At 44.2% G+C, this 23,909-nt stretch overlaps 2 protein-coding genes across 2 annotated transcripts in view; one reads left to right on the top strand and one right to left on the bottom strand.

Moving 5' to 3' along the window:
- The window catches only part of LOC120056699 (protein FAM168A-like), a 37,099-nt gene extending 14,053 nt beyond the window's left edge, over nucleotides 1-23,046 (top strand). The window contains exons 2-5 of the mRNA XM_039004905.1: nucleotides 15,961-16,103; nucleotides 16,827-17,004; nucleotides 17,392-17,531; nucleotides 18,028-23,046. Coding sequence (XP_038860833.1) covers nucleotides 15,961-16,103; nucleotides 16,827-17,004; nucleotides 17,392-17,510 — 440 coding nt within the window. The 3' untranslated portion in view covers nucleotides 17,511-17,531; nucleotides 18,028-23,046. The remainder of the gene's footprint in view (nucleotides 1-15,960; nucleotides 16,104-16,826; nucleotides 17,005-17,391; nucleotides 17,532-18,027) is intronic.
- LOC120057042 (arginine--tRNA ligase, cytoplasmic-like) overlaps nucleotides 1-23,909 on the bottom strand; it is a 211,084-nt gene that overhangs the window by 35,319 nt on the left and 151,856 nt on the right.

The raw sequence follows: 23,909 nt of genomic DNA, 5'->3' as shown, positions 1-23,909 counted from the left end.
TTGTACCTCTATAAGACGACTTACAGCTAAGGTGTAACTGACTAGTCCTCCTAAGAGACTCAGCCCTTTAAATGTGTATCATGACTAGGTCCCTCATTAAGAGACTTCAGCTCTATTAGTGTACCCTGACATAAGGTCCTCATAAGCAGACTCAGCTACAGTGTACCTGATAGCGTCTCCTCATAAGAGACCTACAGCTAAGTGCTACCCCGAACTAAGGTTCTACATTAGAGACTTCAGCCAAGTGTACCGCCGCACCTAGGTTAAACTCATAAGAGACTTCAGCCTAAGTGCACCCCGACTAGCACCGCTCATAAGAGACCTTAAGCTCCCTAAGTGAACTACCCTGGACCGTAGTGACCCTCATACTAGAGACTTACAGACTAAGTCCGATACCCATGACTCATGACGTTCTCATCTCAGAGCTTCAGCTAAGTGTACCCGACTAGGTAACCTCAAATGTGAAGACTTCAGCCTAAGTAGCTACCCAACTAGATGATAATATTAGAAGACCACTCAGCTAAGTGTACCCTGACTCAGGTACCCAAGATAGAGACTTCAGCTGAAGTGTACCTCGACTAGGTTCCTCTATTAGAGACTTCAGCCTAAGTGTTTTTTTTTTTTTACCCCGTACTAGGTACCTCAAAAATGATGACTTCAGCTAAGTGTACCTCAACTAGGTAACAATTAAGAGGACCAGCTAAGGCACCCACTAGGTCCTCAAAAGAGACTTTCAGCTAAGTGTACCCCGACTACGGTCCTCATTTTAATGAGACTTCAGCTAAGTGTACACCGACTCAGATCCCTATAAGAGACTTCACGCTAAGTGCATCCCTGACTAGCGTCCTCATAAGGATGACTCAGCCTAAGTGCTACCCGAACTAGGTCCCATAAGAGACTTCAGCTAAAGTAGTACCGACTAGACCCTCATAGAGACATTCAGCTAAGTGTTACCCCCGCACTAGTTCCTTCAATTAAGAGACATTCAGCTAAGTGAACTACTCCGACAGGTCCTCAAAGAGACGTTCAGCTAAGTGTACCCCTGACTAGCGATCATTAGAGTTCAGCTAAAGTGTACCCGACATAGAGGCCTCATTAGAGAACGTCCAGCCCTAATGTGTATCCTTTCTGACTAGGATAATTCATAGAGTCTTCCAGCTAAGCTGTACCCCGACTAGGATGTCTCATTAGAGCACGTCAGCTAAGTGTACCTCCCGACATAGGTCCCATTAAGAGATTCAGCCTAAGTGAATACTCTCGACTCAGGTCCCCATTACGAAGACTTCAGACAAGTGTTTACCCCGACGTATGTGGTTCTCATTAGCAGACCTTCAGCTAAGTGTACCCAACCTAGGTCCTCATTAGACAGACTTCAGCTAAGTAGCTACCCGACTAGGGTCTCATAGAGACTATCAGTAAGCTGTGTACCCTGACTAGCGTCCTCATAAGCAGACTTCAGCTAAGTTGCCTACCCGATCTTAGAGCATTTCTCTATAAGAGACTTTCAACTAATTCTACCCTGACTAGTCCTCATAAGAGACTTCAGCCTAAGTGCTACTCTCCGACTAGTTCCTCATAACGAAGACCATTCTAGCCTAAGTGTATCCTGCTACCCCAACTAGCGTACCTCAAATTAGAGACTTCATGCTAAGGCTCAGCCTGACTAGGTCCTCATATAGAGAACTTCAGCTTATAGTGTACCCCGCACTAGGTTATCATAAGGTCTAGCGCTTCAGGCCTAAGTGTACATCGACTAGCGTCTATTCCATTAGACAGACTTCAGCTAAGTGCCTACCCTGACTAGGTCCTCGATAGAGACTCAGCTAAGTGTACCGACTAGGTCTTCATTAGAGACTGCTTCAGCACCTAAGTCCGTACCCAACTAGGTCTCTCATACATAAGAGACTCTCAGCTAAGTGCTACCCCGACTCAGGTTATCATTAGAGAACTTCAGCCTAAGTACGCTACCCTGACTATGGTCCTCATAGCAGACTTCAGCCTAAGTGTACCCTGACTAAGTTTCTCATAAGAAGACTTCAGCTAAGTAGCCTACCCCTCATGAGCCTATCCCTGCTCTCGAGGTCCTATTAGCAAGACTTTTCAGTCTAAGTGCTACCCAAATCTAGGTTCTCATAAGAGACTTCAGCTAAGTGTACCCTGAACTATGGTCTCTCATTAGCTAGACTTCAGCTAAGTGCCCTACCTCTAGACTAAGGTCCTAACATAAGAGACTTCAGCACTAAGTCTACCCTTACTAGGCTCCTCATTAGAGACTTCAGCTAAGTGTACACATAGACTATGGTCCTCATAAGAGACTTCCAGCTAAGGCTACCCACTGACTAGGTCCTCATAAGATGACTTCAGCTAAGTTGTACCCTGACTAGCCCGTCCTCATTAGAGACTTCAGATCAAGTGCTTATAACCTGACTATGAGTTCCTCATAATGGAGCACTTCAGCTAAGTGTACCCTGACTCTACGGTCCTCATAAGAGACTCAGCCTAAGTGTTAACCACCGCCAACTAGCGTTTACCTCATTAGAGACTTCAGCTAATCAGTGTACCCGCGACTAGGTTCTCAATAAGAGACTATTCAGGCACTAATGTGCTATCTCCGACTAGACCCTCATAATGCAGACTTACAGCTAAGTGGTACCCCTGACTAGACCCTCATTAGAGACTTCAGCTAAGTGTACCCCGACTAGGTCCTCATTAGAGACTTCAGCTAAGTGTACCCGACTAGGTCCTCAAAAGAGACTTCAGCTAAGTGTACCCAACTAGGTAATCATTAGAGACCTCAGCTAAGTGTACCCGACTAGGTCCTCAAAAGAGACTTCAGCTAAGTGTACCCCGACTAGGTCCTCTTTAGAGACTTCAGCTAAGTGTACCCGAACTAGGTCCTCAAAAGAGACTTCAGCTAAGTGTACCCAACTAGGTAATCATTAGAGACCTCAGCTAAGTGTACCCGACTAGGTCCTCAAAAGAGACTTCAGCTAAGTGTACCCTGACTAGGTCCTCATAAGAGACTTCAGCTAAGTGTACCCGACTAGATCCCCATAAGAGACTTCAGCTAAGTGTACCCTGACTAGTCCTCATAAGAGACTTCAGCTAAGTGTACCCGACTAGGTCCCCATAAGAGACTTCAGCTAAGTGTACCCGACTAGACCCTCATTAGAGACTTCAGCTAAGTGTACCCCGACTAGGTCCTCATTAGAGACTTCAGCTAAGTGTACCCGACTAGGTCCTCAAAAGAGACTTCAGCTAAGTGTACCCGACTAGGTAATCATTAGAGTCTTCAGCTAAGTGTACCCGACTAGGTCCTCATTAGAGACGTCAGCTAAGTGTACCCGACTAGGTAATCATTAGAGTCTTCAGCTAAGTGTACCCGACTAGGTCCTCATTAGAGACGTCAGCTAAGTGTACCCCGACTAGGTCCTCATTAGAGACTTCAGCTAAGTGTACCCTGACTAGGTCCTCATTAGAGACTTCAGCTAAGTGTACCCCGACTAGGTTCTCATTAGAGACTTCAGCTAAGTGTACCCCAACTAGGTCCTCATTAGAGACTTCAGCTAAGTGTACCCGACTAGGTTCTCATAAGAGACTTCAGCTAAGTGTACCCTGACTAGGTCCTCATAAGAGACTTCAGCTAAGTGTACCCGACTAGGTTCTCATAAGAGACTTCAGCTAAGTGTACCCTGACTAGATCCTCATAAGAGACTTCAGCTAAGTGTACCCGACTAGATCCTCATAAGAGACTTCAGCTAAGTGTACCCGACTAGATCCTCATAAGAGACTTCAGCTAAGTGTACCCCGACTAGGTCCTCATTAGAGACCTCAGCTAAGTGTACCCGACTAGGTCCTCAAAAGAGACTTCAGCTAAGTGTACCCGACTAGGTAATCATTAGAGACTTCAGCTAAGTGTACCCGACTAGGTCCTCATTAGAGACTTCAGCTAAGTGTACCCTGACTAGGTCCTCATTAGAGACTTCAGCTAAGTGTACCCCGACTAGGTCCTCATTAGAGACTTCAGCTAAGTGTACCCGACTAGGTCCTCATAAGAGACTTCAGCTAAGTGTACCCCGACTAGGTTCTCATAAGAGACTTCAGCTAAGTGTACCCCGACTAGGTTCTCATAAGAGACTTCAGCTAAGTGTACCCTGACTAGGTCCTCATAAGAGACTTCAGCTAAGTGTACCCTGACTAGGTCCTCATTAGAGACTTCAGCTAAGTGTACCCTGACTAGGTCCTCATAAGAGACTTCAGCTAAGTGTACCCTGACTAGGTCCTCATAAGAGACTTCAGCTAAGTGTACCCTGACTAGGTCCTCATTAGAGACTTCAGCTAAGTGTACCCTGACTAGGTCCTCATAAGAGACTTCAGCTAAGTGTACCCTGACTAGGTCCTCATAAGAGACTTCAGCTAAGTGTACCCTGACTAGGTCCTCATTAGAGACTTCAGCTAAGTGTACCCTGACTAGGTCCTCATAAGAGACTTCAGCTAAGTGTACCCTGACTAGGTCCTCATAAGAGACCTCAGCTAAGTGTACCCGACTAGGTCCTCAAAAGAGACTTCAGCTAAGTGTACCCGACTAGGTAATCATTAGAGACTTCAGCTAAGTGTACCCGACTAGGTCCTCATTAGAGACGTCAGCTAAGTGTACCCCGACTAGGTCCTCATTAGAGACTTCAGCTAAGTGTACCCGACTAGTTCCTCATAAAAGACTTCAACTAACTGTACCCCGACTAGGTCCTCAAAAGAGACTTCAGCTAAGTGTACCCGACTAGGTAATCATTAGAGACTTCAGCTAAGTCAACCCGACTAGGTCCTCATTAGAGACGTCAGCTAAGTGTACCCTGACTAGGTCCTCATTAGAGACTTCAGCTAAGTGTACCCGACTAGGTCCTCAAAAGAGACTTCAGCTAAGTGTACCCCGACTAGGTCCTCATTAGAGACTTCAGCTAAGTGTACCCGACTAGGTCCTCAAAAGAGACTTCAGCTAAGTGTACCCGACTAGGTAATCATTAGAGACTTCAGCTAAGTGTACCCGACGAGGTCCTCATTAGAGACGTCAGCTAAGTGTACCCCGACTAGGTCCTCATTAGAGACTTCAGCTAAGTGTACCCGACTAGTTCCTCATAAAAGACTTCAGCTAAGTGTACCCCGACTAGGTCCTCAAAAGAGACTTCAGCTAAGTGTACCCGACTAGGTAATCATTAGAGACTTCAGCTAAGTCAACCCGACTAGGTCCTCATTAGAGACGTCAGCTAAGTGTACCCCGACTAGGTCCTCATTAGAGACTTCAGCTAAGTGTACCCGACTAGTTCCTCATAAGAGACTTCAGCTAAGTGTACCCCGACTAGGTCCTCATTAGAGACTTCAGCTAAGTGTACCCTGACTAGGTCCTCATTAGAGACTTCAGCTAAGTGTACCCCGACTAGGTTCTCATAAGAGGCTTCAGCTAAGTGTACCCGACTAGGTCCTCATTAGAGACTTCAGCTAAGTGTACCCTGACTAGGTCCTCATTAGAGACTTCAGCTAAGTGTACCCTGACTAGGTCCTCATTAGAGACTTCAGCTAAGTGTACCCAACTAGGTTCTCATAAGAGACTTCAGCTAAGTGTACCCCGACTAGGTTCTCATTAGAGACTTCAGCTAAGTGTACCCTGACTAGGTCCTCATTAGAGACTTCAGCTAAGTGTACCCTGACTAGGTTCTCATAAGAGACTTCAGCTAAGTGTACCCTGACTAGGTCCTCATTAGAGACTTCAGCTAAGTGTACCCAACTAGGTTCTCATAAGAGACTTCAGCTAAGTGTACCCTGACTAGGTCCTCATTAGAGACTTCAGCTAAGTGTACCCTGACTAGGTCCTCATAAGAGACTTCAGCTAAGTGTACCCTGACTAGGTCCTCATAAGAGACTTCAGCTAAGTGTACCCCGACTAGGTTCTCATTAGAGACTTCAGCTAAGTGTACCCTGACTAGGTCCTCATTAGAGACTTCAGCTAAGTGTACCCCGACTAGGTTCTCATAAGAGACTTCAGCTAAGTGTACCCTGACTAGGTCCTCATAAGAGACTTCAGCTAAGTGTACCCTGACTAGGTCCTCATTAGAGACTTCAGCTAAGTGTACCCTGACTAGGTCCTCATAAGAGACTTCAGCTAAGTGTACCCTGACTAGGTCCTCATAAGAGACCTCAGCTAAGTTTACCCCGACTAGGTTCTCATTAGAGACTTCAGCTAAGTGTACCCCGACTAGGTTCTCATAAGAGACTTCAGCTAAGTGTACCCTGACTAGGTCCTCATAAGAGACTTCAGCTAAGTGTACCCTTACTAGGTCCTCATTAGAGACTTCAGCTAAGTGTACCCTGACTAGGTCCTCATAAGAGACTTCAGCTAAGTGTACCCTGACTAGGTCCTCATAAGAGACTTCAGCTAAGTGTACCCTGACTAGGTCCTCATTAGAGACTTCAGCTAAGTGTACCCTGACTAGGTCCTCATAAGAGACTTCAGCTAAGTGTACCCTGACTAGGTCCTCATAAGAGACCTCAGCTAAGTGTACCCCGACTAGGTTCTCATTAGAGACTTCAGCTAAGTGTACCCCGACTAGGTTCTCATAAGAGACTTCAGCTAAGTGTACCCTGACTAGGTCCTCATAAGAGACTTCAGCTAAGTGTACCCTGACTAGGTCCTCATTAGAGACTTCAGCTAAGTGTACCCTGACTAGGTCCTCATAAGAGACTTCAGCTAAGTGTACCCTGACTAGGTCCTCATAAGAGACCTCAGCTAAGTGTACCCGACTAGGTCCTCAAAAGAGACTTCAGCTAAGTGTACCCTGACTAGGTAATCATTAGAGACTTCAGCTAAGTGTACCCTGACTAGGTCCTCATTAGAGACTTCAGCTAAGTGTACCCTGACTAGGTCCTCATAAGAGACTTCAGCTAAGTGTACCCTGACTAGGTCCTCATAAGAGACTTCAGCTAAGTGTACCCGACTACATCCTCATAAGAGACTTCAGCTAAGTGTACCCGACTACATCCTCATAAGAGACTTCAGCTAAGTGTACCCGACTAGATCCCCATAAGAGACTTCAGCTAAGTGTACCCGACTAGACCCTCATAAGAGACTTCAGCTAAGTGTACCCTGACTAGACCCTCATTAGAGACTTCAGCTAAGTGTACCCCGACTAGGTCCTCATTAGAGACTTCAGCTAAGTGTACCCGACTAGGTCCTCAAAAGAGACTTCAGCTAAGTGTACCCAACTAGGTAATCATTAGAGACCTCAGCTAAGTGTACCCGACTAGGTCCTCAAAAGAGACTTCAGCTAAGTGTACCCCGACTAGGTCCTCATTAGAGACTTCAGCTAAGTGTACCCGACTAGGTCCTCAAAAGAGACTTCAGCTAAGTGTACCCAACTAGGTAATCATTAGAGACCTCAGCTAAGTGTACCCGACTAGGTCCTCAAAAGAGACTTCAGCTAAGTGTACCCTGACTAGGTCCTCATAAGAGACTTCAGCTAAGTGTACCCGACTAGATCCCCATAAGAGACTTCAGCTAAGTGTACCCTGACTAGGTCCTCATAAGAGACTTCAGCTAAGTGTACCCGACTAGGTCCCCATAAGAGACTTCAGCTAAGTGTACCCGACTAGACCCTCATTAGAGACTTCAGCTAAGTGTACCCCGACTAGGTCCTCATTAGAGACTTCAGCTAAGTGTACCCGACTAGGTCCTCAAAAGAGACTTCAGCTAAGTGTACCCGACTAGGTAATCATTAGAGTCTTCAGCTAAGTGTACCCGACTAGGTCCTCATTAGAGACGTCAGCTAAGTGTACCCGACTAGGTAATCATTAGAGTCTTTAGCTAAGTGTACCCGACTAGGTCCTCATTAGAGACGTCAGCTAAGTGTACCCCGACTAGGTCCTCATTAGAGACTTCAGCTAAGTGTACCCTGACTAGGTCCTCATTAGAGACTTCAGCTAAGTGTACCCCGACTAGGTTCTCATTAGAGACTTCAGCTAAGTGTACCCCAACTAGGTCCTCATTAGAGACTTCAGCTAAGTGTACCCGACTAGGTTCTCATAAGAGACTTCAGCTAAGTGTACCCTGACTAGGTCCTCATAAGAGACTTCAGCTAAGTGTACCCGACTAGGTTCTCATAAGAGACTTCAGCTAAGTGTACCCTGACTAGATCCTCATAAGAGACTTCAGCTAAGTGTACCCGACTAGATCCTCATAAGAGACTTCTGCTAAGTGTACCCGACTAGATCCTCATAAGAGACTTCAGCTAAGTGTACCCCGACTAGGTCCTCATTAGAGACCTCAGCTAAGTGTACCCGACTAGGTCCTCAAAAGAGAATTCAGCTAAGTGTACCCGACTAGGTAATCATTAGAGACTTCAGCTAAGTGTACCCGACTAGGTCCTCATTAGAGACTTCAGCTAAGTGTACCCCGACTAGGTCCTCATTAGAGACTTCAGCTAAGTGTACCCGACTAGGTCCTCAAAAGAGACTTCAGCTAAGTGTACCCAACTAGGTAATCATTAGAGACTTCAGCTAAGTGTACCCTGACTAGGTCCTGATTAGAGACTTCAGCTAAGTGTACCCCGACTAGGTTCTCATAAGAGACTTCAGCTAAGTGTACCCTGACTAGGTCCTCATTAGAGACGTCAGCTAAGTGTACCCCGACTAGGTTCTCATAAGAGACTTCAGCTAAGTGTACCCTGACTAGGTCCTCATAAGAGACTTCAGCTAAGTGTACCCTGACTAGGTCCTCATTAGAGACTTCAGCTAAGTGTACCCTGACTAGGTCCTCATAAGAGACTTCAGCTAAGTGTACCCTGACTAGGTCCTCATAAGAGACCTCAGCTAAGTGTACCCGACTAGGTCCTCAAAAGAGACTTCAGCTAAGTGTACCCTGACTAGGTCCTCATAAGAGACTTCAGCTAAGTGTACCCGACTAGATCCCCATAAGAGACTTCAGCTAAGTGTACCCTGACTAGGTCCTCATAAGAGACTTCAGCTAAGTGTACCCGACTAGGTCCCCATAAGAGACTTCAGCTAAGTGTACCCGACTAGACCCTCATTAGAGACTTCAGCTAAGTGTACCCCGACTAGGTCCTCATTAGAGACTTCAGCTAAGTGTACCCGACTAGGTCCTCAAAAGAGACTTCAGCTAAGTGTACCCGACTAGGTAATCATTAGAGTCTTCAGCTAAGTGTACCCGACTAGGTCCTCATTAGAGACGTCAGCTAAGTGTACCCGACTAGGTAATCTTTAGAGTCTTCAGCTAAGTGTACCCGACTAGGTCCTCATTAGAGACGTCAGCTAAGTGTACCCCGACTAGGTCCTCATTAGAGACTTCAGCTAAGTGTACCCTGACTAGGTCCTCATTAGAGACTTCAGCTAAGTGTACCCCGACTAGGTTCTCATAAGAGACTTCAGCTAAGTGTACCCCGACTAGGTTCTCATAAGAGACTTCAGCTAAGTGTACCCTGACTAGGTCCTCATAAGAGACTTCAGCTAAGTGTACCCTGACTAGGTCCTCATTAGAGACTTCAGCTAAGTGTACCCTGACTAGGTCCTCATAAGAGACTTCAGCTAAGTGTACCCTGACTAGGTCCTCATAAGAGACCTCAGCTAAGTGTACCCGACTAGGTCCTCAAAAGAGACTTCAGCTAAGTGTACCCTGACTAGGTAATCATTAGAGACTTCAGCTAAGTGTACCCTGACTAGGTCCTCATTAGAGACTTCAGCTAAGTGTACCCTGACTAGGTCCTCATAAGAGACTTCAGCTAAGTGTACCCTGACTAGGTCCTCATAAGAGACTTCAGCTAAGTGTACCCGACTACATCCTCATAAGAGACTTCAGCTAAGTGTACCCGACTACATCCTCATAAGAGACTTCAGCTAAGTGTACCCGACTAGATCCCCATAAGAGACTTCAGCTAAGTGTACCCGACTAGACCCTCATAAGAGACTTCAGCTAAGTGTACCCTGACTAGACCCTCATTAGAGACTTCAGCTAAGTGTACCCCGACTAGGTCCTCATTAGAGACTTCAGCTAAGTGTACCCGACTAGGTCCTCAAAAGAGACTTCAGCTAAGTGTACCCAACTAGGTAATCATTAGAGACCTCAGCTAAGTGTACCCGACTAGGTCCTCAAAAGAGACTTCAGCTAAGTGTACCCCGACTAGGTCCTCATTAGAGACTTCAGCTAAGTGTACCCGACTAGGTCCTCAAAAGAGACTTCAGCTAAGTGTACCCAACTAGGTAATCATTAGAGACCTCAGCTAAGTGTACCCGACTAGGTCCTCAAAAGAGACTTCAGCTAAGTGTACCCTGACTAGGTCCTCATAAGAGACTTCAGCTAAGTGTACCCGACTAGATCCCCATAAGAGACTTCAGCTAAGTGTACCCTGACTAGGTCCTCATAAGAGACTTCAGCTAAGTGTACCCGACTAGGTCCCCATAAGAGACTTCAGCTAAGTGTACCCGACTAGACCCTCATTAGAGACTTCAGCTAAGTGTACCCCGACTAGGTCCTCATTAGAGACTTCAGCTAAGTGTACCCGACTAGGTCCTCAAAAGAGACTTCAGCTAAGTGTACCCGACTAGGTAATCATTAGAGTCTTCAGCTAAGTGTACCCGACTAGGTCCTCATTAGAGACGTCAGCTAAGTGTACCCGACTAGGTAATCATTAGAGTCTTTAGCTAAGTGTACCCGACTAGGTCCTCATTAGAGACGTCAGCTAAGTGTACCCCGACTAGGTCCTCATTAGAGACTTCAGCTAAGTGTACCCTGACTAGGTCCTCATTAGAGACTTCAGCTAAGTGTACCCCGACTAGGTTCTCATTAGAGACTTCAGCTAAGTGTACCCCAACTAGGTCCTCATTAGAGACTTCAGCTAAGTGTACCCGACTAGGTTCTCATAAGAGACTTCAGCTAAGTGTACCCTGACTAGGTCCTCATAAGAGACTTCAGCTAAGTGTACCCGACTAGGTTCTCATAAGAGACTTCAGCTAAGTGTACCCTGACTAGATCCTCATAAGAGACTTCAGCTAAGTGTACCCGACTAGATCCTCATAAGAGACTTCTGCTAAGTGTACCCGACTAGATCCTCATAAGAGACTTCAGCTAAGTGTACCCCGACTAGGTCCTCATTAGAGACCTCAGCTAAGTGTACCCGACTAGGTCCTCAAAAGAGAATTCAGCTAAGTGTACCCGACTAGGTAATCATTAGAGACTTCAGCTAAGTGTACCCGACTAGGTCCTCATTAGAGACTTCAGCTAAGTGTACCCGACTAGGTCCTCATTAGAGACTTCAGCTAAGTGTACCCGACTAGGTCCTCAAAAGAGACTTCAGCTAAGTGTACCCAACTAGGTAATCATTAGAGACTTCAGCTAAGTGTACCCTGACTAGGTCCTGATTAGAGACTTCAGCTAAGTGTACCCCGACTAGGTTCTCATAAGAGACTTCAGCTAAGTGTACCCTGACTAGGTCCTCATTAGAGACGTCAGCTAAGTGTACCCCGACTAGGTTCTCATAAGAGACTTCAGCTAAGTGTACCCTGACTAGGTCCTCATAAGAGACTTCAGCTAAGTGTACCCTGACTAGGTCCTCATTAGAGACTTCAGCTAAGTGTACCCTGACTAGGTCCTCATAAGAGACTTCAGCTAAGTGTACCCTGACTAGGTCCTCATAAGAGACCTCAGCTAAGTGTACCCGACTAGGTCCTCAAAAGAGACTTCAGCTAAGTGTACCCTGACTAGGTCCTCATAAGAGACTTCAGCTAAGTGTACCCGACTAGATCCCCATAAGAGACTTCAGCTAAGTGTACCCTGACTAGGTCCTCATAAGAGACTTCAGCTAAGTGTACCCGACTAGGTCCCCATAAGAGACTTCAGCTAAGTGTACCCGACTAGACCCTCATTAGAGACTTCAGCTAAGTGTACCCCGACTAGGTCCTCATTAGAGACTTCAGCTAAGTGTACCCGACTAGGTCCTCAAAAGAGACTTCAGCTAAGTGTACCCGACTAGGTAATCATTAGAGTCTTCAGCTAAGTGTACCCGACTAGGTCCTCATTAGAGACGTCAGCTAAGTGTACCCGACTAGGTAATCTTTAGAGTCTTCAGCTAAGTGTACCCGACTAGGTCCTCATTAGAGACGTCAGCTAAGTGTACCCCGACTAGGTCCTCATTAGAGACTTCAGCTAAGTGTACCCTGACTAGGTCCTCATTAGAGACTTCAGCTAAGTGTACCCCGACTAGGTTCTCATTAGAGACTTCAGCTAAGTGTACCCCAACTAGGTCCTCATTAGAGACTTCAGCTAAGTGTACCCGACTAGGTTCTCATAAGAGACTTCAGCTAAGTGTACCCTGACTAGGTCCTCATAAGAGACTTCAGCTAAGTGTACCCGACTAGGTTCTCATAAGAGACTTCAGCTAAGTGTACCCTGACTAGATCCTCATAAGAGACTTCAGCTAAGTGTACCCGACTAGATCCTCATAAGAGACTTCAGCTAAGTGTACCCGACTAGATCCTCATAAGAGACTTCAGCTAAGTGTACCCCGACTAGGTCCTCATTAGAGACCTCAGCTAAGTGTACCCGACTAGGTCCTCAAAAGAGAATTCAGCTAAGTGTACCCGACTAGGTAATCATTAGAGACTTCAGCTAAGTGTACCCGACTAGGTCCTCATTAGAGACTTCAGCTAAGTGTACCCTGACTAGGTCCTCAGAGACTTCAGCTAAGTGTACCCCGACTAGGTCGACATTAGAGACTTCAGCTAAGTTTACCCCGTCTAGGTCCTCATTAGAGACTTCAGCTAAGTGTACCCTGACTAGGTCCTCATTAGAGACTTCAGCTAAGTGTACCCGACTAGGTCCTCATTAGAGACTTCAGCTAAGTGTACCCCGACTAGGTCCTCATTAGAGACTTCAGCTAAGTGTACCCTGACTAGGTCCTCATTAGAGACTTCAGCTAAGTGTACCCTGACTAGGTCCTCATTAGAGACTTCAGCTAAGTGTACCCCGACTAGGTCCTCATTAGAGACTTCAGCTAAGTGTACCCGACTAGGTCCTCATTAGAGACTTCAGCTAAGTGTACCCTGACTAGATCCTCATAAGAGACTTCAGCTAAGTGTACCCGACTAGATCCTCATAAGAGACTTCAGCTAAGTGTACCCCGACTAGGTCCTCATTAGAGACCTCAGCTAAGTGTACCCGACTAGGTCCTCAAAAGAGAATTCAGCTAAGTGTACCCGACTAGGTAATCATTAGAGACTTCAGCTAAGTGTACCCGACTAGGTCCTCATTAGAGACTTCAGCTAAGTGTACCCTGACTAGGTCCTCAGAGACTTCAGCTAAGTGTACCCCGACTAGGTCGACATTAGAGACTTCAGCTAAGTTTACCCCGTCTAGGTCCTCATTAGAGACTTCAGCTAAGTGTACCCTGACTAGGTCCTCATTAGAGACTTCAGCTAAGTGTACCCGACTAGGTCCTCATTAGAGACTTCAGCTAAGTGTACCCCGACTAGGTCCTCATTAGAGACTTCAGCTAAGTGTACCCTGACTAGGTCCTCATTAGAGACTTCAGCTAAGTGTACCCTGACTAGGTCCTCATTAGAGACTTCAGCTAAGTGTACCCCGACTAGGTCCTCATTAGAGACTTCAGCTAAGTGTACCCGACTAGGTCCTCATTAGAGACTTCAGCTAAGTGTACCCTGACTAGGTCCTCATAAGAGACCTCAGCTACGTGTAGCCCGACTAGGTTCTCATAAGAGACTTCAGCTAAGTGTACCCGACTAGGTCCTCATTAGAGACTTCAGCTAAGTGTACCCCGACTTGGTCCTCATTAGAGACTTCAGCTAAGTGTACCCCGACTAGGTCCTCATTAGAGACTTCAGCTAAGTGTACCCCGACTAGGTCCTCATTAGAGACTTCAGCTAAGTGTACCCCGACTAGGTCCTCATTAGAGACTTCAGCTAAGTGTACCCGACTAGGTCCTCATTAGAGACTTCCTCTAAAACCCACCAAAACGGACACTTCTCTGTGTGTGTGCCTGCGTGTGTGTGCTTGAGTGTTTGAGCAAAAAAAAATTATAATAATGTTCACATTCTGTGTGTTGTTAGTCATGGCTAAGTTGTCTGACACAGGGCTTGTTCACGATTGCAGCCGACTGTCGACTGACTGATCTACAAATGACCTTGCATCATAAATATCTACTTATTATTATTTGTAGATCAGTCACAATTGACCCAAAATGCATCACGTCGGTGCAATGTCAAACAAGCCCATGGCCTCTCTTTGGGCATTCATAATACAGCTGGTTCTGCCTCATATATATGTCCAAAGCTCTGTGGAAACTATATACAGTTGAAGTCAGAAGTTTACATACACTTAGGTTGGAGTCATTAAAACTATTTTTTCAACCACTCCACAAATTTATTGTTAACAAACTATAGTTTTGGCAAGTCCGTTAGGACATCTACTTTGTGCATGACACAAGTAATCTTTTACAGACAGATTATTTCACTTCTGCTTGGGGTCATTGTCCATTTGGAAGACCCATTTGCGACCAAGCTTTAACATCCTGACTGATGTCTTGAGATTTTGCTTCAATATATCCACATAATTTTACTTCCTCATGATGCCATCTATTTTGCGAAGTGCACCAGTCCCTCCTGCAGCAAAGCACCCCCACAACATGATGCTGCCACCCCCGTGCTTCACGGTTGGGATGGTGTTCTTCGGCTTGCAAGCCTCCCCCTTTTTCCTCCAAACATAACAATGGTCATTATGGCCAAACAGTTCTATTTTCGTTTCATCAGACCAGAGGACATTTCTCCAAAAGGTACGATCTTCGTCCCCATGTGCAGTTGCAAAGCATAGTCTGGCTTTTTTATGGCGGTTTCGGAGCAGTGTCATCTTCCTTGCTGAGCGGCCTTTCAGGTTATGTCGATATAGGACTCGTTTTACTGTGAATATAGATACTTTTGTACTTGTTTCCTCCAGCATCTTCACAATGTCCTTTGCTGTTGTTCTGGGACTGATTTGCACTTTTCGCACCAAAGTACGTTCATCTCTAGGAGACAGAATGCGTCTCCTACCTGAGCGGTATGACGGTTGTGTGGTCCCATGGTGTTTATACTGTACTTGTGTACTATTGTTTGTACAGATGAACGTGGTACCTTCAGGCATTTGGAAATTGCTCCCAAGGATGAACCATACTTGTGGAGGTCTGCAATTTTTTTCTGAGGTCTTTGCTGATTTCTTTTGATTTTCCCATGATGTCAAGCAAAGAGGCACTGACTTTGAAGGTAGGCCTTGAAATACATCCACAGGTAAACCTCCAATTGACTCAAATGATGTCAATTATTCGATCAGAAGCTTCTAAAACCATGACATAATTTTCTGGAATTTTCCAAGCTGTTTAAAGGCACAGCCAACTTAGTGTATGTAAACTTCTGACCCACTGGAATTGTGATACAGTGAATTATAAGTGAAATAATCTGTCTGTAAACAATTGTTGGAAAAATGACATGTGTCATGCACAAAGTAGATGTCCTAACCAACTTGCAAAAACTATAGTTTGTTAACAAGAAATTTGTGGAGTGGTTGAAAAACGAGTTTTAATGACTCCAACGTAAGTGTATGTAAACTTCTGACTTCAACTGTATATATCTTGGAGGCTACATGTATTTTGTAAAGGAGCACTGTCAGTCCTAACTGTTCTCCTCCGCCAATGAGACACTCTGAATGTCAAGACAACTGAAAATGATCTGGAAACTGAAACTAGGTCTCGCTCACCACATGTTCTCTCTCTATCTTTGTCTCCCTCTCCTTTGCTTTCTCTTTCTCCATCTTTCCCTCTGGCGGCTTGATCTCTCTCTCTCTTGCTTTTTTCTCCCCGACTTTCCCTCTTGCTTTCTCTCTTTCCATCCTTCCCTCTCCCTATCTCTCTCATCTAGGATACACTGCTGGGACGCCCTACAAGGTCCCCCCTGGTCAGTCCAATGGGGCGCCCCCTCCCTACTCCCCGTCCCCTAACCCCTACCAGACGGCCATGTACCCCATCAGAAGTGCCTATCCCCAACAGAACCTCTACGCTCAGGTAAGGACCTGGCCTGGTTTCTACTCACTGGGGTTGGCTGTCTGTTTGACAATATCTGTAACGGTCGTTTTCTTCCTCGTCTGAAGAGGAGCATGGATTGGACCAAAACGCAGCGTTGGTTGAATACATATTTGTTTATTAATAATAACGAAGACGGAAAAACTCTTAAACAAACTACAAAACAATAAACGACGTGAACAGACCTGAACTTGTGAACATATAACATGAACGCACGAACAGGAAGGAACACACGAATGAAATAAACGAAACAAACGAAAACAGTCCCGTGTGGCACAAACACTGACACAGGAACAATCACCCACAAACAAACGGTGAAAACAGCCTACCTTAATATGGTTCTCAATCAGAGGAAACCTAAAACACCTGCCCCTGATTGAGAACCATATCAGGCTAATTAACAATGAACCCAACATAGAAACACATAACATAGAATGCCCACCCAGCTCACATCCTGACCAACTAAACAAAGACAAAACAAAGGAAATAAGGTCAGGAACGTTACAATATCACCTACTGTACCTGCTTATAAGATGATTGATGACCATTCTCTATTTTTTGGGGGATTATTAGAAGACAGCTAGCTTGCTGTGTAAAATTAGCTGTGCTAGAAAAGTAAGATAAGCCAAATTATACATTTTTCCATATTTAATATTGCCAAAGCATTCCCCAAAAAATGTATCTATTTTCTTCTCTTTCTCTCAGGGTGCGTACTACACACAGCCGATGTATGCGGCTCAGCCTCACGTCATCCACCACACCACGGTGGTGCAGCCCAACAGCCTCCCCAACGCCCTCTACCCTGCCCCTGTCCAACAGCCCCGCTCCAACGGCCATATGGCCATGGGCATGGTGGCCGGCACAACCATGGCCATGTCTGCTGGTAAGAAGTCAACACTCAACTACTAGGTTTGCAAAATTCCCAGGTTTTCCAGAAATCCCAGTTAGAAGATTTGTGGAATCAGGAGAGAATAACCAGGACATCTGGGAATCCTACAAGCAAGATTTCTGGAAAACCTGAGCACTTTGGTAAAGTTAAGGGAATTTTGTGACCCTATCAACAACTCAAACAAATAGTTCACACAACTATTACTTACAGTAATGTTTCTGTTTGGAGTAAAGGCTTTACTTATAACACGTTTATAACAGTATTCGATCGATTATTTCTCAAGAAGTTTGGCCACCGACATGTTTCCATGGTGATGACAACTGTCAGGCCGTGTTACCATGTTGATGACCTCTGTCTGTCTGATTGACCCTCTTTGCCCAGGTACTCTGATGACCACGCCTCAGCACGCCACTCAGCACATTGGTGGACATCCAGTCACCGTGCCAACCTACCGGCCCCAGGGGACACCTGGGTACAGCTATGTGCCTCCTCACTGGTAGACCCCACTGGGCCCCACTCATGTAAGTTACTGGTCCTAGATCAGTTTAACCTAACACAATGTTATCCCGGTCTATGGTTAGGAGAGTAAAGGGCCGATCTATTGACAGTGCTTTGATACATAAGTGCTTAGATTTGTTATTATTATAAAACAAAATATGTGAGTAACTGTAATTCTAAGTTTTTGTTTTTATTTAACTAGGCAAGTCAGTTAAGAACAAATTCTTATTTACAATGACGGCCTAGGAACAGTGGGATAACTGCAGAACGACATATTTGTACCTTGTCAGCTCGGGGATTCGATCTTACAACCTTTCGGTTACTAGTCCAATGCTCTAACCACTAGGCTACGCTGCCGCCCCTTGTCACTTAGAAAATGAATTGATAGGACAATTGTGATATTTTCTTTGTAAATTACATATATAATACATATTTCTTCTCCCTCCCCTCTCCATCCCTCTACTCCCCCCCCCCCCCCCCCCCCCCTCTCTCTCTCTCTCTCTCACTCTTTCTCCTCAGATCAGGAGTCAAACATTGCTCACAACTCAAGTCTTACATTGGTGCAGGAGGTCTGGCATACAAGCACCAAGTCTGTCAGCAAGAACAAAAAACTAAAGTGCAAGGGTCACTATGCATTATTTTGTGATTTGGAAAAGCTGCTTTTTCATGTTTTTATTATTTTTTACCAGCCTCAGATTTTTTTGATTTGTTTTTTTGATTTTGACTCTCTTATAATCCAGACACACACTGACCAGCAGTATAGTACATTTATAGTACATTTGTGCTAAACAATTGTGTGTGTGTGTGTGTGTGTGTGTGTGTGTGTGTGTGTGTGTGTGTGTGTGTGTGTGTGTGTGTGTGTGTGTGTGTGTGTATTTTTCTGTTCTGAACACTGGTTACGACGCAAAGCCAGTCCCTTCAGCCGTGAGAATGTACACGTCTTTGTATGCTGCCAAATGTTCTAATGTTTAAAAAAACATTGGGGGGAAAGCGCCGTACGAATGTCGCGCCTTGTTTCTTTTGTGTTGCGCCTAGATTATTTTCCACTTTATTGATTTGCATTCCCATTTCGGTTTACGTTCAAACACAACCATCTTCCAGCACAAGATAACAAGGGTCGTCTTCCAGCTTGTAGCAACAGTGCATTAACTTGGCTTCGTAAGATTATACCCACTGTATATCAGTCATGTGGTAGAAGAAAGACTAATACCGTAAGTACCGTAATAGTTACACACCATGTAGAGTACATTTTCAGTAAGTTCAGTGGACATAATTAACTTTTACGTCTACTAGAGTATTGTAAGCAATTTAAGTATCTATACATGAATATATATTATATATAGGAATACTGACGTGTGAGCGAGCGCCTGCGCGCGTTTGTGGTTCTTTTGTACACGTAAAAGCTCGCCAAACTTAAAAACACACTCACATTTAGGTATTTCAGTTGGTATGAGTAGTGGCACATGTACACAATACATATACAGATTTATAGGACATCACACACACAGACGCAAAAGTGTAGATATCATAGGATGCGATGGATAGATTGCTGGATAGGGTCTCCCTCGTAACTTGCAGGCTATGTTGTGAATTGAATCCAATTCTAATCTAGTGTCAACTGAAGTGCATGGAGTTTGAAGGGTGAGGCAAATTGTCAGTTGGACCAGGGATAGCTAAGTTGAAGGATTCAAGGGATTTACGGTCAATAGAAGAGAGGGGGATAAAGGAATACAAGGGGAGTAGTGAGTGGAAAAAGGAAGAAAAGCATCTAAATTGTGTTGTGGTCAAGCATCTATGCTCATAGCCTTGTGCTGCATGCCTCCCATTAATCTCACAGGCTGGAGATAAGTGTTATTCGCAATAAAGATCCCATGTGATGTCATGTTTACATGTTTAATAGATATCTAGGCCCTAAACTGCACCATTTACCTGGGTCGTGTTCAGCAAGGCACGCCAGAGCAAAACGTTTTGCATTGGAAAACGAAAATTGGTGTTCTTATTGGACAGATTCAGGTAGTACCGCCCTGTTTTAGTCCTTTTCAAAACGTTTTCTCGGGAACTTAACATGGCCCTGATCAGTGTCACTAGTTCTTCAGGTGACCGGTAGAGGGCAGTAGTGAGGGGTGCAGGGCAGGCAGGAGAGTTAAGGCTTCTTCCGCACGCTTCAGTTTGGGTGGCGCCTAGCCGAACCGAACGAGTGGGCTCGCATACCTTCGACCTTACCTTCACTTGAAAAGAGAAAAAAGACGCAATAGTACTGTTTGTTCATTTTGGGACTACGTAGCCAAAATAGTCCAAATTAATCTAGAAATCTGTCATTAATTTTGATGTTTTTGCAAAGGAGATCTTAGTTGTGCAATTTGACATCTAACTATGATGTTTGGTGGAGTATTTCTCAATTGAAAACATTTGCATGAAAATGAGTCGGCTATCATTGAATGACAGCCAACACTTCATTAAAGGAATGACAGCCAACACTTCATTGAGGAATTCCTACTGTTGACCAATCGCCGATGAAAGTGTGTAAACTTCGGCTGCCAAACTTCGGCTTGCCTCGCAAGAAAATAATTGTGTGCACGAACAGCCGAAAAAAACCTTTGCCGAAGACCAAAACTAATAAAAACTCCACCAAATGTAGTCATCATATATACACATACTGTTCCAAACTGTTTCGGATGGGAAGCATACGGACGCCTTTAGTGCACTGCTTGGTTGGCTCAGGGTTTTAAAAGGGCGCCCTATTCCCTTCCTATATAGGGCTCTGGTCAAAAGTAGGGCACTATATAGGGAATTGAGTGCTATTTGGAACACAAACAAGGTTTTAGAAGCCAGACTGACCTCAACAGAGATGTGTTTCAATCCAGAGAATTGTGTCATCTGGTCTCGATGTGTATATTACTCCGTAGTCCATGCAATTGACACTAGTTCAACTGTCTTGTGAACTCTTCTAAACAATGGCAGGTGTAAAAATGCTCTAAAACATTATTTTGGACTTAGATTAGTGAAAGGAAACATTTAGTTGTCATGTTGGCCAACCTGCTAGGGCCTCCCTCCCTTCAGAGTAGCCAATAGAACAGGCTCAGGACATCATTGTTTCCAGGGCATCCAATAGCAGACACAATGGAAGGGAGTTAGGATCGTGAAGGGAATCATGTGTATGAGAGGAAGAATTTGTGTTCTAACAGGAAATTGGGAACATTTTTAGAAAGGTTTCAATCATGTCCCTTTAGTCGGGGCCAAAAACCCTATGACAGGGGCACTGAGTTGGGAGAGGTCCTTGTGGGACATGTGTTGACTCCAAATCAACCCCTAACCCGTACTCCTTAGCCTTTACTCCCTCCTTAGCCCCTACACCTGAAGACCTGAGAGGATTGGGATAGGTGAAATCAATATGGCTGACATTTCCACCCAGCCAATCAGAAGGAAGATTTTACCATGCTTACAGTGTATTGATCCAGTCCGCCTACATCCACAGGAGTGACTAGGGTGTAGGGGCTAGGGATCCATTTGGAATTCAGAAATAGAGTTGGCAAGGAAGCAGGGTTCAGCTTGGGTGGAGTTTAAAGGTTGTGAGGAGGAGTTCCATACTAGGTTATTATGGTTCAGTACTAGGTTACCGTGTCATGACCACATATCAGAGTTATCATGTGAGTGTGTCATTAATGTATTGCACAAACATCTAAAAGTAATAATCTATACTAAATACCAGGTACTTAGCTCATATTTTAAGAGATTTCTTTTAGAGTTCATTTAGTTCAATGCATTTGATAGGGTACTCTTTGGTCTCAATAAACAACAACTGTAAATTTAAGAGAATATCTGTTGTGAATAATTGCTACTGCTTTTTTCAATCTGCTACAATCAGTTAACTACTACGTAAAATGCTAAATGCCATTTTATTTGCCACAGTGTTACATCGCCAATGGAAATAAAATGTTTATTTAAAGGAGAGGCATCCTGCACCCAACATATGACAATTGATACAGTAGCATTCGCTAGTGAACGAGGTATAGATGTGTAGATGAGTGAGGCATGTATACAGTCCTGTGTGAGAGTTTTTTCCCAACATGGCACTGGTCAGATTGTGTAGAGCTAACGTTATCCAACCGCTACTCTCCCCTGTCAGTAGCTTATCACAGACCCAAACAGAACAAGAACATTGAAAACAAGTCTCAAAAGTAAATGTATTGTGCCACATTTTTTGGGAACATTAGAGGGAAGACCATCGAAAAATATAGTTTTGTAGTGCTATTCACTAGAACATGTAATGTGATGTAAGAGTTGAACAATGCATATGACTAGTTCCACAGGCCCAAGTCCGTGAATGCTATGCTGAGTGCTAAATCTTTGGAGGTTCAAAACCTCAAAAATAATTCAACCATGTGTACTATGAGTATAACTGCAGTGTTTTAAAAAAAGGCTCAAAAGAATGATAAACTTTTAATTTCTTGTATGTAATTTAAGCGCTTTTTACCATAAGTGTTATTTAAGGTTTTGTTTATTGATTGATGTTTATTATTCTTAAGATAGAAGATCTTTATTGTCAAACACTCAAGTGGGTTGCCTCTTGGGGCTTCAGAGGGCATTTCAGAACACAAGTCTGTAGGATGAGTGGAGCAGATGTAGATGTGCGGAGGGACACAATCTGGCAACCCGGTCAGAAGCGACTGACATACAGGTCCCTCCTACTCGCTGGCCTTTTCCCCTCAAAGACCCAGGGCATTGAAACACGAGAGGAATGTTCAGAGAACCAAACTGACACCATAAACAGACGTTCCCAGAACATCCAGGGAACCTAATGTGCTAACTGGGCATAGACTGAAAGTTAGCCGAGAGTCTAGTCCTAACACTACAATTTATGTTTATTGAAACATGCTAAAGTGTATGGGTCCACAGTTTACGGACTGAAGCATGAGAGCTGTAGCCTGGGATTGAAACTTATTTTGTTACATTTCACCATTGTTTCACTTCATGTTATGTAACAACCATGCAACGTAGCAAACTCAGTTTGAATTCTAGGCTATGGGAACTGCTCCTGAGTGTCTCAATGCCTGGGGTTTGAGAAGCAAGCAGCTCCACCAAGGTTGAACACACAATCTCTTTGCTTTGTCTGTTTTCTTTGGTCACAATGAACTTTGGCCTTGTCAAACCTTTGATTTGAACACTAATTTAGAGAGAGTGAAGTATACCCTTGTGTCTTCCCCCAAAAATAATCAAAGAAATTGTTTAAAAAAGTCAGCACCTTGAGATTAAAATGACTTCCCAACTAATGGCCCCCAGAGCTCTTGCAACGTTCTGTCACATGGTTGCAGCAACACTGGCGGAATGTTTTTGTAACATAAGATTGGGACGTTTGTAAAGCAGAGACCCACATCAGACTTGTGTATATGAAGTGTAAATCTGTTTTTGTTTTTATGTCATTCTAAAGAGGATCAGTCAGTGATTCTGGTGACAGAAGTAAGGCAAGTTTGTAATTGTATAATACTTACTGTACGATGTAGAACATTCAATAACTATTAAAATCTTTCCCAAAAAGCCCAGCTTTTACTTGTGTTACATTTGTGTCCTCCGCCAATTCATCTTAAAGGAACATTGTGGCCTCTATAAATTGCAACAAAGCAATCAGTCAAAGGATAAGACGTAGACTACACTTCAGATTTCCAACATCACCTATGCATCAGTGGAGAAATGTCATTGAAAGGGGGTGACCCTTTCTAATGACAACCAGGAGAACCACTGGTTTATAGCTGCCAGTATGTTTTAAATTGCCCGAATCAGCTGTTTTAAGTAATTTCTCAACCTTTAAGTCATAACACCTTTTGTGTAAGGGTGACAGCCACCTCCTCCACAGGGATTTTATCAATTAAGGCCAGAGACGGGTTCAAATATATGCATTTGACTATTTGTTATTTAAATAATTATTTTCTGTGTATCTGAGTATTTTCAAATGATGTGGCCCGAATCAACTACTCTTATTGGATGTACAGTGTACGGTATGTGAAAGTATTTTCAAATACTTATTTCTATTTCAAATACATTATTTCAAATACCAAACAAACATGGTTCAAATGCATGGGAGTATTTATGTATTTGTATAATTACTGTGTGTTTGAGTATTTCAAATACATGCCAATACTTAACTATTGTGTTTTCAAAAAAAAAAATATTCAAACACTTAATTCCAAATGACTTTGAAAGTAATTCAAATACCTTAAATAGTATTTAAAGGGCCCATATCCACAAGTGTCTCAGAGTAGGAATGCAGATCTAGGATCAATTTAGTATTTTAGATCATAATGATTACGATTATATGGACAGATGGGGAGCTGATCCTAGTTCAGAACTCCTACGCTGAGATGCTTTATGGATACGGGCCCAGGTCTTCTGGCCTAGGACAATTT

This window comes from Salvelinus namaycush, chromosome 12, assembly GCF_016432855.1.
Source record: "Salvelinus namaycush isolate Seneca chromosome 12, SaNama_1.0, whole genome shotgun sequence".
NCBI lineage: Eukaryota > Metazoa > Chordata > Actinopteri > Salmoniformes > Salmonidae > Salvelinus > Salvelinus namaycush.
The sequence above is the reverse complement of the archived record's forward strand: the minus strand, read 5'-3'. Positions and strand labels throughout refer to the sequence as shown.